The sequence below is a fragment of the Pseudophryne corroboree genome, chromosome 3 (assembly GCF_028390025.1).
Source record: "Pseudophryne corroboree isolate aPseCor3 chromosome 3, aPseCor3.hap2, whole genome shotgun sequence".
Classification (NCBI taxonomy): domain Eukaryota; kingdom Metazoa; phylum Chordata; class Amphibia; order Anura; family Myobatrachidae; genus Pseudophryne; species Pseudophryne corroboree.
The window spans coordinates 394,434,042-394,448,705 of record NC_086446.1 but is presented as its reverse complement, the minus strand read 5'-3'; the positions used below and the strand labels follow the sequence as shown (position 1 = coordinate 394,448,705).

General features: G+C 44.4%; 1 protein-coding gene and 1 long non-coding RNA gene across 2 annotated transcripts; both read left to right on the top strand.

Moving 5' to 3' along the window:
* The first annotated feature begins 7,282 nt into the window (after window positions 1-7,282).
* Window positions 7,283-14,422, top strand: G6PC1 (glucose-6-phosphatase catalytic subunit 1). Its single transcript, XM_063960090.1, has 5 exons — window positions 7,283-7,582; window positions 9,676-9,785; window positions 12,238-12,346; window positions 12,570-12,685; window positions 13,302-14,422. The coding sequence occupies exons 1-5, from the start codon at window positions 7,353-7,355 to the stop codon at window positions 13,808-13,810; spliced, it is 1,074 nt and encodes a 357-aa protein (XP_063816160.1). The 5' UTR covers window positions 7,283-7,352; the 3' UTR covers window positions 13,811-14,422.
* On the top strand, window positions 8,110-8,479 carry LOC135057825 (uncharacterized). Its single transcript, XR_010244391.1, has 2 exons — window positions 8,110-8,148; window positions 8,377-8,479. It is a non-coding gene; the product is annotated as an uncharacterized LOC135057825 (long non-coding RNA).
* Window positions 14,423-14,664: the final 242 nt, after the last annotated feature.

Genomic DNA, 14,664 nt, shown 5'->3' with positions numbered 1-14,664 from the left:
TGGTTCAGGTGAAACGCTGAAACCACCTTAGGCAGAAAGTGAGGACGCGTCCGCAGTTCTGCCCTGTCCAAATGGAAAATCAGATATGGGCTTTTATACGATAAAGCCGCCAATTCTGACACTCTCCTGGCTGAAGCCAGGGCCAGTAGCATGGTTACTTTCCATGTAAGATATTTCAAATCCACCGATTTGAGTGGCTCAAACCAATGGGATTTGAGAAAATCCAAAACTACATTAAGATCCCACGGAGCCACTGGGGGCACAACCGGGGGCTGTATATGTAGTACTCCTTTTACAAAAGTCTGGACTTCAGGAACTGAAGCCAATTCTTTCTGGAAGAAAATCGACAGGGCCGAAATTTGAACCTTAATGGACCCTAATTTGAGGCCCATAGACAATCCTGTTTGCAGGAAATGTAGGAATCGACCCAGTTGAAATTCCTCCGTCGGGGCCTTCCTGGCCTCACACCACGCAACATATTTTCTCCAAATGCGGTGATAATGTTGTGCAGTCACCTCCTTCCTGGCTTTTACCAGGGTAGGGATGACCTCTTCCGGAATGCCTTTTTCCCTTAGAATTCGGCGTTCAACCGCCATGCCGTCAAACGCAGCCGCGGTAAGTCTTGGAATAGACACGGTCCCTGCTGAAGCAGGTCCCGTCTTAGAGGTAGAGGCCACGGATCTTCCGTGAGCATCTCCTGAAGTTCCGGGTACCAAGTTCTTCTTGGCCAATCCGGAGCCACGAGTATCGTTCTTACTCCCCTTTTCCGTATAATTCTCAGTACTTTTGGTATGAGAGGCAGAGGAGGAAACACATACACTGACTGGAACACCCACGGTGTTACCAGAGCGTCCACAGCTATTGCCTGAGGGTCTCTTGACCTGGCGCAAAACCTGTCCAGTTTTTTGTTGAGGCGGGACGCCATCATATCCACCTTTGGTTTTTCCCAACGGTTCACAATCATGTGGAAGACTTCTGGATGAAGTCCCCACTCTCCCGGGTGTAGATCGTGTCTGCTGAGGAAGTCCGCTTCCCAGTTGTCCACTCCCGGAATGAACACTGCTGACAGTGCTATCACATGATCTTCCGCCCAGCGAAGAATCCTTGCAGCTTCTGCCATTGCCCTCCTGCTTCTTGTGCCGCCCTGTCTGTTTACGTGGGCGACTGCCGTGATGTTGTCCGACTGGATCAACACCGGCTGACCCTGAAGCAGGGGTTTTGCCAGGCTTAGAGCATTGTAAATTGCTCTTAGCTCCAGTATATTTATGTGAAGAGACATCTCCAGGCTTGACCACACTCCCTGGAAGTTTCATCCCTGTGTGACCGCTCCCCAGCCTCTCAGACTGGCATCCGTGGTCACCAGGACCCAGTCCTGTATGCCGAATCTGCGGCCCTCTAACAGATGAGCACTCTGCAACCACCACAGAAAAGACACCCTTGTCCGTGGAGACAAAGTTATCCGCTGATGCATCTGCAGATGCGATCCGGACCATTTGTCCAGCAGATCCCACTGAAAAGTTCGTGCGTGGAATCTGCCGAATGGAATCGCTTCGTAAGAAGCCACCATTTTTCCCAGGACTCTTGTGCATTGATGCACAGACACTTTTCCTGGTTTTAGGAGGTTCCTGACAAGTTTGGATAACTCCCTGGCTTTCTCCTCCGGAAGAAACACCTTTTTCTGAACCGTGTCCAGAATCATTCCCAGGAACAGCAGACGTGTCGTCGGGGTCAATTGAGATTTTGGAAAATTCAGAATCCACCCGTGCTGTTGCAGCACTACTTGGGTTAGTGCTACTACGTCCTCCAGCTGTTCTCTGGACCTTGCCCTTATCAGGAGATCGTCCAAGTAAGGGATAATTAATACGCCTTTTCTTCGCAGAAGAAACATCATTTCGGCCATTAACTTGGTAAAGACCTGAGGTGCCGTGGACAATCCAAACGGCAGCGTCTGAAACTGATAATGACAGTTTTGCACCACGAACCTGAGGTACCCTTGATGTGAAGGGCAAATTGGGACATGCAGGTAAGCATCCTTGATGTCCAGGGACACCATAAAGTCCCCTTCTTCCAGATTCGCTATCACTGCTCTGAGTGACTCCATCTTGAACTTGAATTTTTGTATGTACAGGTTCAAAGATTTCAGATTTAGAATAGGTCTTACCGAGCCGTCCGGCTTCGGTACCACAAATAGTGTGGAATAATACCCCTTTCCCTGTTGTAGGAGGGGTACCTTGACTATCACCTGCTGAGAATACAGCTTGTGAATGGCTTCCAATACCGTCGCCCTGTCTGAGGGAGACGTTGGCAGAGCAGACTTTAGGAACCGGCGAGGGGGAGACTTCTCGAATTCCAACCTGTAACCCTGAGATACTACCTGCAGGATCCAGGGGTCCACCTGTGAGTGAGCCCACTGTGCGCTGAAATTCTTGAGTCGACCCCCCACCGCCCCTGAGTCCGCTTGTAAAGCTCCAACGTCATGCTGAGGGCTTTGCAGAAGCCGGGGAGGGCTTCTGCTCCTGGGAGGGAGCTGCTTGGTGCACTCTCTTACCCTTTCCTTTGCCTCGGGGCAGATATGACTGTCCTTTTGCCCGCTTGTTCTTATAGGAACGAAAGGACTGCGGCTGAAAAGACGGTGTCTTTTTCTGTTGGGAGGGGACCTGAGGTAAAAAGGTGGATTTCCCGGCTGTTGCCGTGGCCACCAAATCCGATAGACCGACCCCAAATAATTCCTCCCCTTTATACGGCAATACTTCCATATGCCGTTTGGAATCCGCATCACCTGACCACTGTCGCGTCCATAAACTTCTTCTGGCAGATATGGACATCGCACTTACTCTCGATGCCAGAGTGCAAATATCCCTCTGAGCATCTCGCATATAAAGAAAAGCATCCTTTAATTGCTCTATAGTCAATAAAATACTGTCCCTATCCAGGGTATCAATATTTTCAGTCAGGGAATCCGACCAAACCACCCCAGCACTGCACATCCATGCTGAGGCGATGGCTGGTCGCAGTATAACACCAGTATGAGTGTATATACTTTTCAGGGTAGTTTCCAGCCTCCTATCAGCTGGATCCTTGAGGGCGGCCGTTTCAGGAGACGGTAACGCCACTTGTTTTGATAAGCGTGTGAGTGCCTTATCCACCCTAGGGGGTGTTTCCCAGCGCGCCCTAACCTCTGGCGGGAAAGGATATAATGCCAATAACTTCTTTGAAATTAGCAGTTTTCTATCGGGGTTAACCCACGCTTCATCACACACTTCATTCAATTCCTCTGATTCAGGAAAAACTACAGGTAGTTTTTTCAGACTCCACATAATACCCCTTTTTGTGGTACTTGCAGTATCAGAGATATGCAAAGCCTCCTTCATTGCCGTGATCATATAACGTGTGGCCCTACTGGAAAATACGTTTGTTTCTTCACCGTCGACACTAGATTCGGTGTCCGTGTCTGGGTCTGTGTCGACCGACTGAGGTAAAGGGCGTTTTACAGCCCCTGACGGTGTCTGAGATGCCTGGACAGGTACTTACTGGTTTGCCGGCCGTCTCATGTCGTCAACTGATTTTTGTAACGTGCTGACATTATCACGTAATTCCATAAACAAAGCCATCCATTCCGGTGTCGACTCCCTAGGGGGTGACATCACCATTACCGGCAATTGCTCCGCCTCCACACCAACATCGTCCTCATACATGTCGACACACACGTACCGACACACAGCAGACACACAGGGAATGCTCTTATCGAAGACAGGACCCCACTAGCCCTTTGGGGAGACAGAGGGAGAGTTTGCCAGCACACACCCAAGCGCTATAAATATATAGGAACAACCCTAAGAAGTGTTGTTTCCTTTATAGCAGCTTAATATATCAATATCGCCAAAAAAGTGCCCCCCTCTCTGTTTTTTTACCCTGTTTCTGTAGTGCAGTGCAGGGGAGAGTCCTGGGAGCCTTCCTCGCAGCGGAGCTGTGCAGGAAAATGGCGCTGTGTGCTGAGGAGATAGGCCCCGCCCCCTATTTCGGCGGGCTCTTCTCCCGGTGTTTGTGAGACCTGGCAGGGGTTAAATACATCCATATAGCCCCAGGGGCTATATGTGATGTATTTTTAGCCAGAACAAGGTATTATCATTGCTGCCCAGGGCGCCCCCCCCCCCAGCGCCCTGCACCCTCAGTGACCGCTGGTGTGAAGTGTGCTGACAACAATGGCGCACAGCTGCAGTGCTGTGCGCTACCTCATGAAGACTGAAAAGTCTTCTGCCGCCGGTTTCTGGACCTCTTCACTGTTCGGCATCTGCAAGGGGGTCGGCGGCGCGGCTCCGGGACCGGACTCCATGGCTGGGCCTGTGTTCGATCCCTCTGGAGCTAATGGTGTCCAGTAGCCTAAGAAGCCAATCCATCCTGCACGCAGGTGAGTTCACTTCTTCTCCCCTAAGTCCTTCGTTGCAGTGAGCCTGTTGCCAGCAGGACTCACTGAAAATAAAAAACCTAATAACTTTTTCTAAGCAGCTCTTTAGGAGAGCCACCTAGATTGCACCCTGCTCGGACGGGCACAAAAACCTAACTGAGGCTTGGAGGAGGGTCATAGGGGGAGGAGCCAGTGCACACCACCTAGTCCTAAAGCTTTTATTTTTGTGCCCTGTCTCCTGCGGAGCCGCTAATCCCCATGGTCCTGACGGAGTCCCAGCATCCACTAGGACGTCAGAGAAATCATCTTTTAATTCTAGGGTATGCAACAATTTTCACTTTGTGTGCTAGACAGGGGCATATCTAGAGAGGAACAGGCCCGTGTGCAGGCTCTGTCTGGGCCCCCTCCTCTCTAGCTGGCAGCGCTGTACCTCTGGGCACTAGGGCACCCTAGTGCTGTCCCAGAGTCTAAATCGCATGTGCAGAGCCCCAGGAAAATGGCACAGGGAAGAGGCATTTGTAAGTAGGTCAAGTTCAGCAATGGTGTGCTCACACAACTGAGAACAGATGTGAAGTACAGCACATATGTAGTATGCTATTGGTGTCGTATGCATCTTGTTATATTCCCCCGTGATTTTACAACTGCACATGCGCATATCACTGGTAAAATGATGCTTCACCATTTTCCCAGTGATTCCTGCAATGGTGCTGCCATGCCATGCGACTCCTGAAGGTAAGTACTAAAAATAACAGGTGCAGGGTGTGCGGTGTGCGGTGTCCCTCCAGGTGCCAGCCAAAACAGCCTCACATGTCACCCTGTGGTACTGTATGTGTGCCAAAGGTTGCTGATACAGCCATTAATTTATTCTATCCAGGTCACTTCTAAGGAGCATTAGTGGGATGTTCAAGAGCAATGCACTTTGTACAGTATTATTGCACATTTTGATACTTTACATAATGGATTTTCTATTCAGCAAACATGATGTAATCACATAACACGTTCTAGAGCCTTGCAGAACACAGTGACTTCAGGCTATGCTCTGTGAAAGCACAGGATAAAGACCATTGATCATTTACAGTATTATAGTATATACTGACAGAGCAGAAGTTATTGCAGTGAATAGCTCACCATGGTACAGGACTAAGGGGGTCATTCCAAGTTGATTGCTAGCTGCTTTCGTTCGCTGCGCAGTGATCAGGAAAAAAATTGACACTTCTGTACATGCGTATACGGCGCAATGCGCACGCACGTCGTACAATTACAATGACCGATGTAGTTTCACACAAGGTCTAGCGAAGCTTTTCAGTAGCACTGCTGGCCGCAGAGTGATTGACAGGAAGAGGGCGTTTCTGGGTGTCAACTGACCGTTTTCAGGGAGTGTTCAGAAAAACGCAGGGGTGCCAGGAAAAACGCAGATGTGGCTGGGCGAACGCAGGGCGTGTTTGTGACGTCAAAACAGGAACTGAACAGTCTGAAGTGATCGCAAGCGCTGAGTAGGTCTGAAGGTAATCAGAAACTTCACAAAATTATTTTGTAGCCGCTCTGCGATCCTTTCGTTCGCACTTCTGCTAAGCTAAAATACACACCCAGTGGGAGGCGACATAGCGTTTGCACGGCTGCTAAAAACTGCTAGCGAGCGATCAACTCGGAATGACCACCTAAAGGCCTGATTCAGAGATGCAAAGGATCGATTTTTTTGTGCCTGCATGTAACTCTCACTACATATATGCTGCACAAAGTTAATATAGCTCTGGCGTCTTACTTCCGACGGCCATGCTTCTCAGGGCCGGATTAAGGCGGGATGGGGGCCCTGGAAACAAATGTGTGGGGGACCCCACTACTAAAACTGCTGCCAAAGATACCCTCTGCACACTCGTGCACACGCACACACTCACTCACCCTGGACGTCACAGAGCAGCATCAGCCTTGCCAGCGACAGCAGCACATGCCGACGGGGCTCAGTCAGTGTCCTGTGGGATAGTGAAAGGAAATTCCGCAAGACACTGACTGAGCCACCAGTGTGTGCTACTGACTGCATACGGAGCTCCTCTGTAGCAGCTGTTAATGAATAGCTGAGCCGCCGGAGAGAGACTGATTTGCCCTATATAAATAAAATTATTATTATTTATTAATATTTAAAAAGCAGTCTGTGTGGGCCCGTAACGTGGGGGCCCTGGGACAGCTGTCCCTCCATTAATCTGGCTCTGATGCTGCATGATCATAGGGTTACTCAGACAGTTGTTAATCATGCGTCTGAAGGGTGCGTATTCATACACAAGTGGGGCATCTCAGATGCCTCCAGTGGGCGTCTTAATACAAGTCCCGGCAGCTGTGACATGAGTCGTTCTGTTCCAGCTGCAAAGGCATTTTACTCCTTAGCTGAATCAGGCCTTAAGCAGATACATGACAGATTTGTAATCAGTATCGCTGTAATAACTTATTTTTTTCAGTGAACTGAAGTAAACTTCCTGTGCCATAGCACACTATTAAGTGTGATACTTTCTGCCTAAACTTTACACTTTCCAGACATGTCTATTATTGGTAGGTACATGAACTTTTCATTTAATAAGCAAACTCACTAGAACACAGGTATCGAACGCAGTGCTTAGCTTAGCATTTTCTATGTTCCCTACAACCTTGCATTCTGACGTCCTTTTCATAGAAAGGACTCTGCACTTTGTATTGTCAACAAAGTTATTTTCACCGTTTCTCCATCATTTCACTGTAACATGACACTGGTCAACACTTTTCTTTCCCCTTATCCCTACCTGCGTCATCCATGCAATTTTGTCAACAATGTGTTGCTACAGGGATGCTCATGTAGGTCAAAGATCAGCGTGACTGACACGTGCTGCAGACAATATAATAGGCACTCCAGAGAATCAGACACCAGATCAAGAGACTCACAGCAAGTACACAACTCTCAAAGAGCACAAGAGACAAAGACATGGAAAACGCAATGGATGCTCTTCATGACTCAGGAGTCCAAATAGTCCAATACCTCCAGATGAACTACAAGAGTTCCCAAGATTGGTTCATGTTCATCTCATTTGCTGCTGACCTAAGAAATACCTTCTACATCTTCTTCCCCATCTGGTTCCATCTCTGTGAGTCTGTGGGCATCAAACTTATCTGGGTTGCTGTAATCGGGGACTGGCTCAACCTCGTCTTCAAGTGGTGAGTATTGTCTTGGTGGCTGATATCGTACTATGAAAATATATAGATATATACTGTATATATATAAAAAATATTAAATAATTTAGCCATAGGCTGATATTGCACTATATATATATATATATATACCACAACAACTACCTAGGTGGAAGGTGCACTCACGCCCAGAAATTAGTCTCTGAAGTCACTTGTAAATTCAGTATATTTTTATTCGGGTTCACTGTTGATGCCGTATTTCATCGACGTTTCGGTCCTTATGCGGACCTTTATCAAGATTGGCACTTAAATCACCTATACAATCAGAAACAGTTACAATTAATATGTATAAGAACCCAGATTTATTCAACACCAACACCACCAGTGCCTCCCAGGCCCTGAAGACTGTCACAAAAACCAGAAAACGTATTAAAAAGCTGTTTTTTTATATATGTAAAAAAGAGATACTTGGAAATAATCCACGTGTGATGAAAGAGACACCTCCACCATTAGGACTATCTGTTTAGATAGGCAAATGATTACCTGGACGGCAAGCCAGATCACACATCTGAGTGATCTGGCTTGCCGTCCAGGTAATCATTTGCCTATCTAAACAGATAGTCCTAATGGTGGAGGTGTCTCTTTCATCACACGTGGATTATTTCCAAGTATCTCTTTTTTACATATATAAAAAAACAGCTTTTTAATACGTTTTCTGGTTTTTGTGACAGTCTTCAGGGCCTGGGAGGCACTGGTGGTGTTGGTGTTGAATAAATCTGGGTTCTTATACATATTAATTGTAACTGTTTCTGATTGTATAGGTGATTTAAGTGCCAATCTTGATAAAGGTCCGCATAAGGACCGAAACGTCGATGAAATACGGCATCAACAGTGAACCCGAATAAAAATATACTGAATTTACAAGTGACTTCAGAGACTAATTTCTGGGCGTGAGTGCACCTTCCACCTAGGTGGTTGTTGTGGTATATTGGTGGCCTCTCTGGTCATTAGGAGCACCCGCCGTCGTTATTACTTTTGATGAGAGTGCAGGATCTTCCAAGACTATATATATATATATATATATATATATACTGTACAGAGAGAGAGACAGAAAATATCATTAACACACAGACCCAAGGAACAACTGTAATAAGTAGTTCAACATATGTATGGTGAAGTGGAATAATGAGACTGCAGCTTTTTCTGCCCCGGTCTTTTAGGCATTTTATTTGTTATTTATTATAGAACTGATTTATTAGACCTTCTATGCATTATGCTGTTTTCCCTTTTATTATTATTATGATTATTATGATGATGATGATGATTATTATTATTATTATTATGATGATTATTATTATTATTAATAATAATAATAATATTAAAATGACATTGGTTGTACTAGCATCTTACTCATCAAGCTTTTAACGAGCAATTAACAACTACCACAAGAGGTATAGGTACTCTAGTTTGCGTTTATATTATGCCAGCACGATCCAATGGAAATTTAGTGAGGCAAAGTGTGCGGCACTCCCAGTCCCAGCTGTTCATATAATCATGGACAACACTGGATATCAATGGTTCAGTTTTATACAGATCCCAAAACAATTCCATCTATTTTATAATACAAGTTACTTTTTATAACACTCCTATTATTTTGCAAGCATTTGTAGTATAAAAGTGACTGCACCCAATGTCATCTTTATTGTTATAATTCACAGAAGAAGAAAAATACAATCAGAATCTGATTGGCATACCTCCAAAATGTACCAATTTACTGTCCAGGCTGTACCCGGGGAGGTTGGGAGGCATAGCCTATGCCAGAGTGGGTGCAGCATGCAAACAATGTTTTCAGGAGGGAGGAGAAGGACACAGAGGCAGACCAGTTTTTCATGGGAAGCCATGCAATCTTCTCATGTGCACACATTTGTCCCAATTTCCCAACTTAAACATTTGGGAGGCATGGATTAGACACAGCATGTTTTTCATTAGACCCAATTTTCCTAAATACTGTATCCCATATATCCTAACATATTTACAGGTTAATGTTAAGATGTCATGATTGCTCTAGCATTCTCAATAGTATTTATTTGCATCTTATAGACTATGTTCTTTACTTTCAGGATTCTATTTGGTCAGAGACCATATTGGTGGGTTCATGACACAGATTACTACAGCAACATGTCTGCCCCCATCATTCAGCAGTTTCCTGTTACATGCGAGACCGGTCCAGGTGGGAAAATACTTTTTATTTCCTTAACAGTTTAAATGTGTTATTTGTATCAAAGCTTGTAGAAAATATGCTAATAATTTATAGTATCCCATAGTATCTGAGCTTCCAATTACACCTCAATATACACAATAAAATTGTGTATGAGAAATATAGACAGGGCCGTCTTTCCGTATGGGCTCAATGGGCTCTTGCCCAAGGGCCCCAGGAGTATAAGGGCCCTAGGCTGATAGCTGAGGGTCCCCTCTTTCCAGGGGTACCAGATTTTTGAAAATCGGGCCAGGGGAACCAGAGATATCCGACTTCAAAGCAGTGGTCTCCATCCAAGCCTGTTAATTGCTCTTCCCAGCCAGATATCTCAGATTCTGTTTGACTTAGAGTTTTCCTAAGGGTATACTCCAGAAGCTGGGACTCTCCCCTTTTGGTGAACACTGGCAGCTTGTCTCTACTATGCCCAGAACCAGAGATATCAGCCTTCCAGCAGCTGGTCCCTGCTCCAGCTCCACACGCCTGGTATACAGTTTTATATTTTCGTTGGTGGATTGCTCTGGCTCCTGAACTCTGATCCCCAAGTCCCCAGAACCTCCTGAAAGGTGAGACTCTCTAGTGTTTTTATCCCATTGAAAGCTAAGACATCTATTTCCAGGTACTGGAGATATCTGCAGTCAAGCAAGCTGCCCTCCCACCAGAAAATGATGAATATTAAGCCCACTCCACTATCCACCCCTCCCCTGCACATTAAAAACCCCCTACCATCCTGGAAGTTATGTACCAGGGCCCCTTCATTCAGCCCAATGCCCCCTTCTACAGTTTAGTGTTCTCAATTCTGACCCATCTGTGCAGTAAAGGATTAATTAACAAATCACTGCTCCAAGTCCTACATGCTGAGCGACAGATAGAACACCCCCTGCCGCCCACGGGACATCAAAGCTGCCGCTGATAGCACCCCCAACCCCTACCGCTGGAGGATAGGTAGGGGCCCCAGTGCATTGTTGTGCCCAGGGGCCCACACTGCTGTTAAGACGGCCCTGAATATAGATAGAAATAAACCATTTTACTTATTGTAATGTAGCTGTATTCTGTATCAGTGTTAATTATATATTCAGCACACAAAAAAAACCTGATACCTAAAGCCATATTACAATAATGAGCATAAGAGAGCTATTTAAATTGCTAAGAGCTCTTTCTCTGTTTTCACAGGAGAAAGGCTTCTCTCAACTTCTTTCGCAGTTTAACAACAGATTAACAATGAAAGTCTCTGGAGACAGAGGCACACCACAATATAGCAAGCATCTTGAGATAGAATTACTTTTACTCTCCCCTTGCGATCACAGCTCAACATGCATGCGGGTGTGGTATGCGTGAATGCCGGGGGAATGCGCTCAAGAAGCCCCTTGTGGGCTTGCTGCAGGCTCGTAGGCAGTACGGATGGTGTAATGGTTAGCATTACTGCCTCACAGCACTGAGGTCATGGGTTCGATTCCCACCATGGCCCTAACTGTGCGGAGTTTGTATATTCTCCCCGTACTTGCGTGGTTTCCTCCCACAATCCCAAAAATATACTGGCAGGTTAATTGGCTCCCAACAAAATTAACCCTAGATTGAATGTGTCTGTGTGTACATGTGATAGGGAATATAGATTGTAAGCTCCACTGGGGCAGGGACTGATGTGCATGGGCAAATATTCTCTGTAAAGCGCTGCGGAATATGTGTGCGCTATATAAATAACTGGTAATAAATAAATAAATAATGCATGCGTGACCTGCAGAAACTCCCCAGCTGCTGCATTAAGCTGCCTCATAGTGAGGAGGAGGAAACCCTTTCACAGCAGAAGGATCCCTGGATTGCTAAATGGGCTACTGCAAAAAGCAATAATACAGATTTGCAGTTTGTGCAGGGACTACATAAACAGAACCATAAACATGCTTTAAATATTCCAAGATCTTAAAAAATATATCTATGTTTAGACTTATTCAATAACTTCAATAATTAGTTCAATAACTTTAGGTAATCAGAAATACTGGTTGGTAATTTACTCAAAAACAAAAATATATTTTTACGTTTCTTTAGCAAGACAATATTGATCTGATAGTAAATCTACATTGCATTTCAACTTAATGCATTAATAGAGTCTAGATCCTGAACAATAACTATGACAAGTTAAAAATAAACTTTTTTTATGCCACATTAGAAATCATGGTCCTATTTAGCAAATTAATATTCCAAACCTAAAGTAGCATCTTTATTACTTCCATAAGTATTAGATACAATTTTTAGTAGACACATACAATGTGGCAAATGGTATAGCAGTATTACAAACACTTGTGCCACTTTCCTATTATAAGTAAACATAGAGTAGTAACCAAGACATTTTCAATAAAAGTTTAGCACATAAAGAGGCCCTTGTATTTTATAAGAACACACGATTAACATATTTTATTTTGTTTGTCCATAGGAAGTCCATCTGGCCACGCCATGGGATCAGCTGGGGTATACTATGTTATGGTGTCCTCACTCCTCACAATCCTCCTGAGCAAGAAGTCTCCACTCACTTTCAAGAACAGGTGAATAATCTGAAGACTATAACAATATAATTGCATGTTTCCTTGTTTGGCTATAGTGGATAATGTGCCCTGACATGTGTAGGAATTCATTTTAAAAATGACAGGGGGTGGTCACGCTATACCCTGTCAACCATAGGTCAAGACAGAAGACTTGACCATATGTGTATAATACAGTAAAATGCAATGTAATATGTCTAACCTCTCTCTTGCCCCTCTCCTATAGGTGCCTTCAGACTTTTCTGTGGACTGGGTTCTGGCTGGTCCAGGTGTGTGTGTGCCTTTCACGTGTCTTCCTTGCCGCTCACTTTCCCCATCAAGTTGTATGTGGAGTAATATCAGGTAAGATGCTTCTGGTGAAAAAAACGTCCAACTGACTCTTATCAGTATATGTAATGCTAAAGTTAGGGCTGAATTTCAATGTTCGTGGAACCTGCTGTATACATAAGTTGAAGGAAATTTGTGAAATGACTGATAGTAGAGATACAGGTCAATGGTTGGGAAATGTTCTTGTGGCAAGGGTCTAGGAGGCGGATGCACAGTATGTAGGTTGGTTAATCCAGCACTGCATGTAGTAATATCCACCGAAGACAGTGTCTTGTTAAGACTTGTCCTCTTACAACCCCATTTACCTAAATTAGACCCACATATGTATGTGTTTAAGTCAATAAAGTACCAGTGAACGCATTGTAATACATAGCTTTACCACAATTTTTGAGATTTGTTCTTGTAATGATTGGTAGTGCCAGACATCATATTAAAAGGCTGGATTGTGAAATCCACTCTACATTGGATTGTTCCAGTAAATGGTCATTACAATTTTATTAAGCTGGGGGAGAAACACAGTAAAAGCAGTGCTTTGTTTATTTCATAAGGACTTAGGAAGGGATTTGCTTATGCATATATCAAATACAAACAGCATGTTGATTGTTAAATATATTGTCAATTATTATTTCAGGAATGGTGGTGGCAGAATGCTTTGGTAAAGTGCAGACAATCTACAAGGTCAGTCTGAAGAGATATGTGTATACAACACTCTTCCTCTTCTCCTTTGCTCTGGGCTTCTACCTGATTCTGAAAACAGTTGGCGTGGACCTCCTGTGGACCCTAGAGAAGGCCAAAAAGTGGTGTGCTCAACCTGAATGGATCCACATTGATACATCCCCTTTCGCTGGACTCATAAGGAACCTTGGCATCTTCTTTGGCTTAGGTTTAGCCCTCAACTGCCAGATGTACAAAGAAAGCTGCCAGACAAAGTTTTCCAACCAGTTCACATTTCGCATCTGCTGCATAGCAACATCTTTGTTTGTTCTCCATGTTTTTGACAGCTTCAAGCCACCAGCCAAAGTTGAAATGGTCTTCTACGTCCTCTCATTCTGCAAAAGTGCTGCAGTTCCCCTGGCCTGTGTAGGAATTGTTCCATACTGCGTTTCCCATATCACCAATAAGAAAGAGAAGATTCTATGAGCTGTAGATGGGTGTGGACATTCATACCAAGGACAATTCCGCAAAAGGATTGAAATCTGCAGTAAATTATTCTTTACAGAGGCTACAGATAAATGTTATTTTGCCAGTGATTAATTATTAATCACTGTTTCTTAGAAACTGTATACCAATTAAGATGGTCACTTCAAAGAATGGTCAAAACAAGCAAAGGAAAATGTAACACTTTAATGATTGCCTTAAGCTGGGTACACACTTTTACACTCACTTGGCTGATAAGGTTTCAAGCTCCCGATCAGCCGAGCGGTGTGTACCCAGTGTGACCCCATGAGGCTGTGGCAGCAGTGAGGTGAGCAGCTCCTCTATGGGATTGGGACAAATATTAAACTGCACATAAGATGCGATCTCCTGATATCGACCATTACAGCAGCATTGTAAGCTGTTTATCAGTTATCGCTCCAGCAATGGTACTGCAAACACACCTATACAATCATCTGCCTATTCAGCCGAAATAGGTTGGTCGAGCCATAGATTGTATGGATGTGTACCCAGCTTTAGTAAGACCTAAGTCCAATTTGGGCTGGGAATCATAGCTGATTAGTGAAAATGTCTAATAAATGTGTGGAATTTGCCATAGGGATGGTTCAGTGTTACATTTGGACAAGGTATAGACATATGTTATATTGAATTTTACAGAGGCATTGTTATTTCCAGAAAATGTAGAGACTAAGGCATACCATATTTTGTATATCAGTAATATCTCTAAATGTTGGATTACATTAGTTGTAGCAATATGAGTGGTTAAAAAGACAGCGGGCTGCCTCTTTTATATAAGGTCCTAGGTACCTATTCAGTTTTAATCTAGATTGTTCATCTAG

Coding starts and splice junctions, on each gene's coding strand:
- G6PC1 (XM_063960090.1), top strand. CDS start 7,353: ATGGAAAACGCAATGGATGCTCTTCATGACTCAGGAGTCCAAATAGTC. Junction 7,583..9,675: donor CTCAACCTCGTCTTCAAGTG/GTGAGTATTGTC, acceptor CTTTACTTTCAG/GATTCTATTTGGTCAGAGAC. Junction 12,347..12,569: donor CCACTCACTTTCAAGAACAG/GTGAATAATCTG, acceptor CCTCTCCTATAG/GTGCCTTCAGACTTTTCTGT.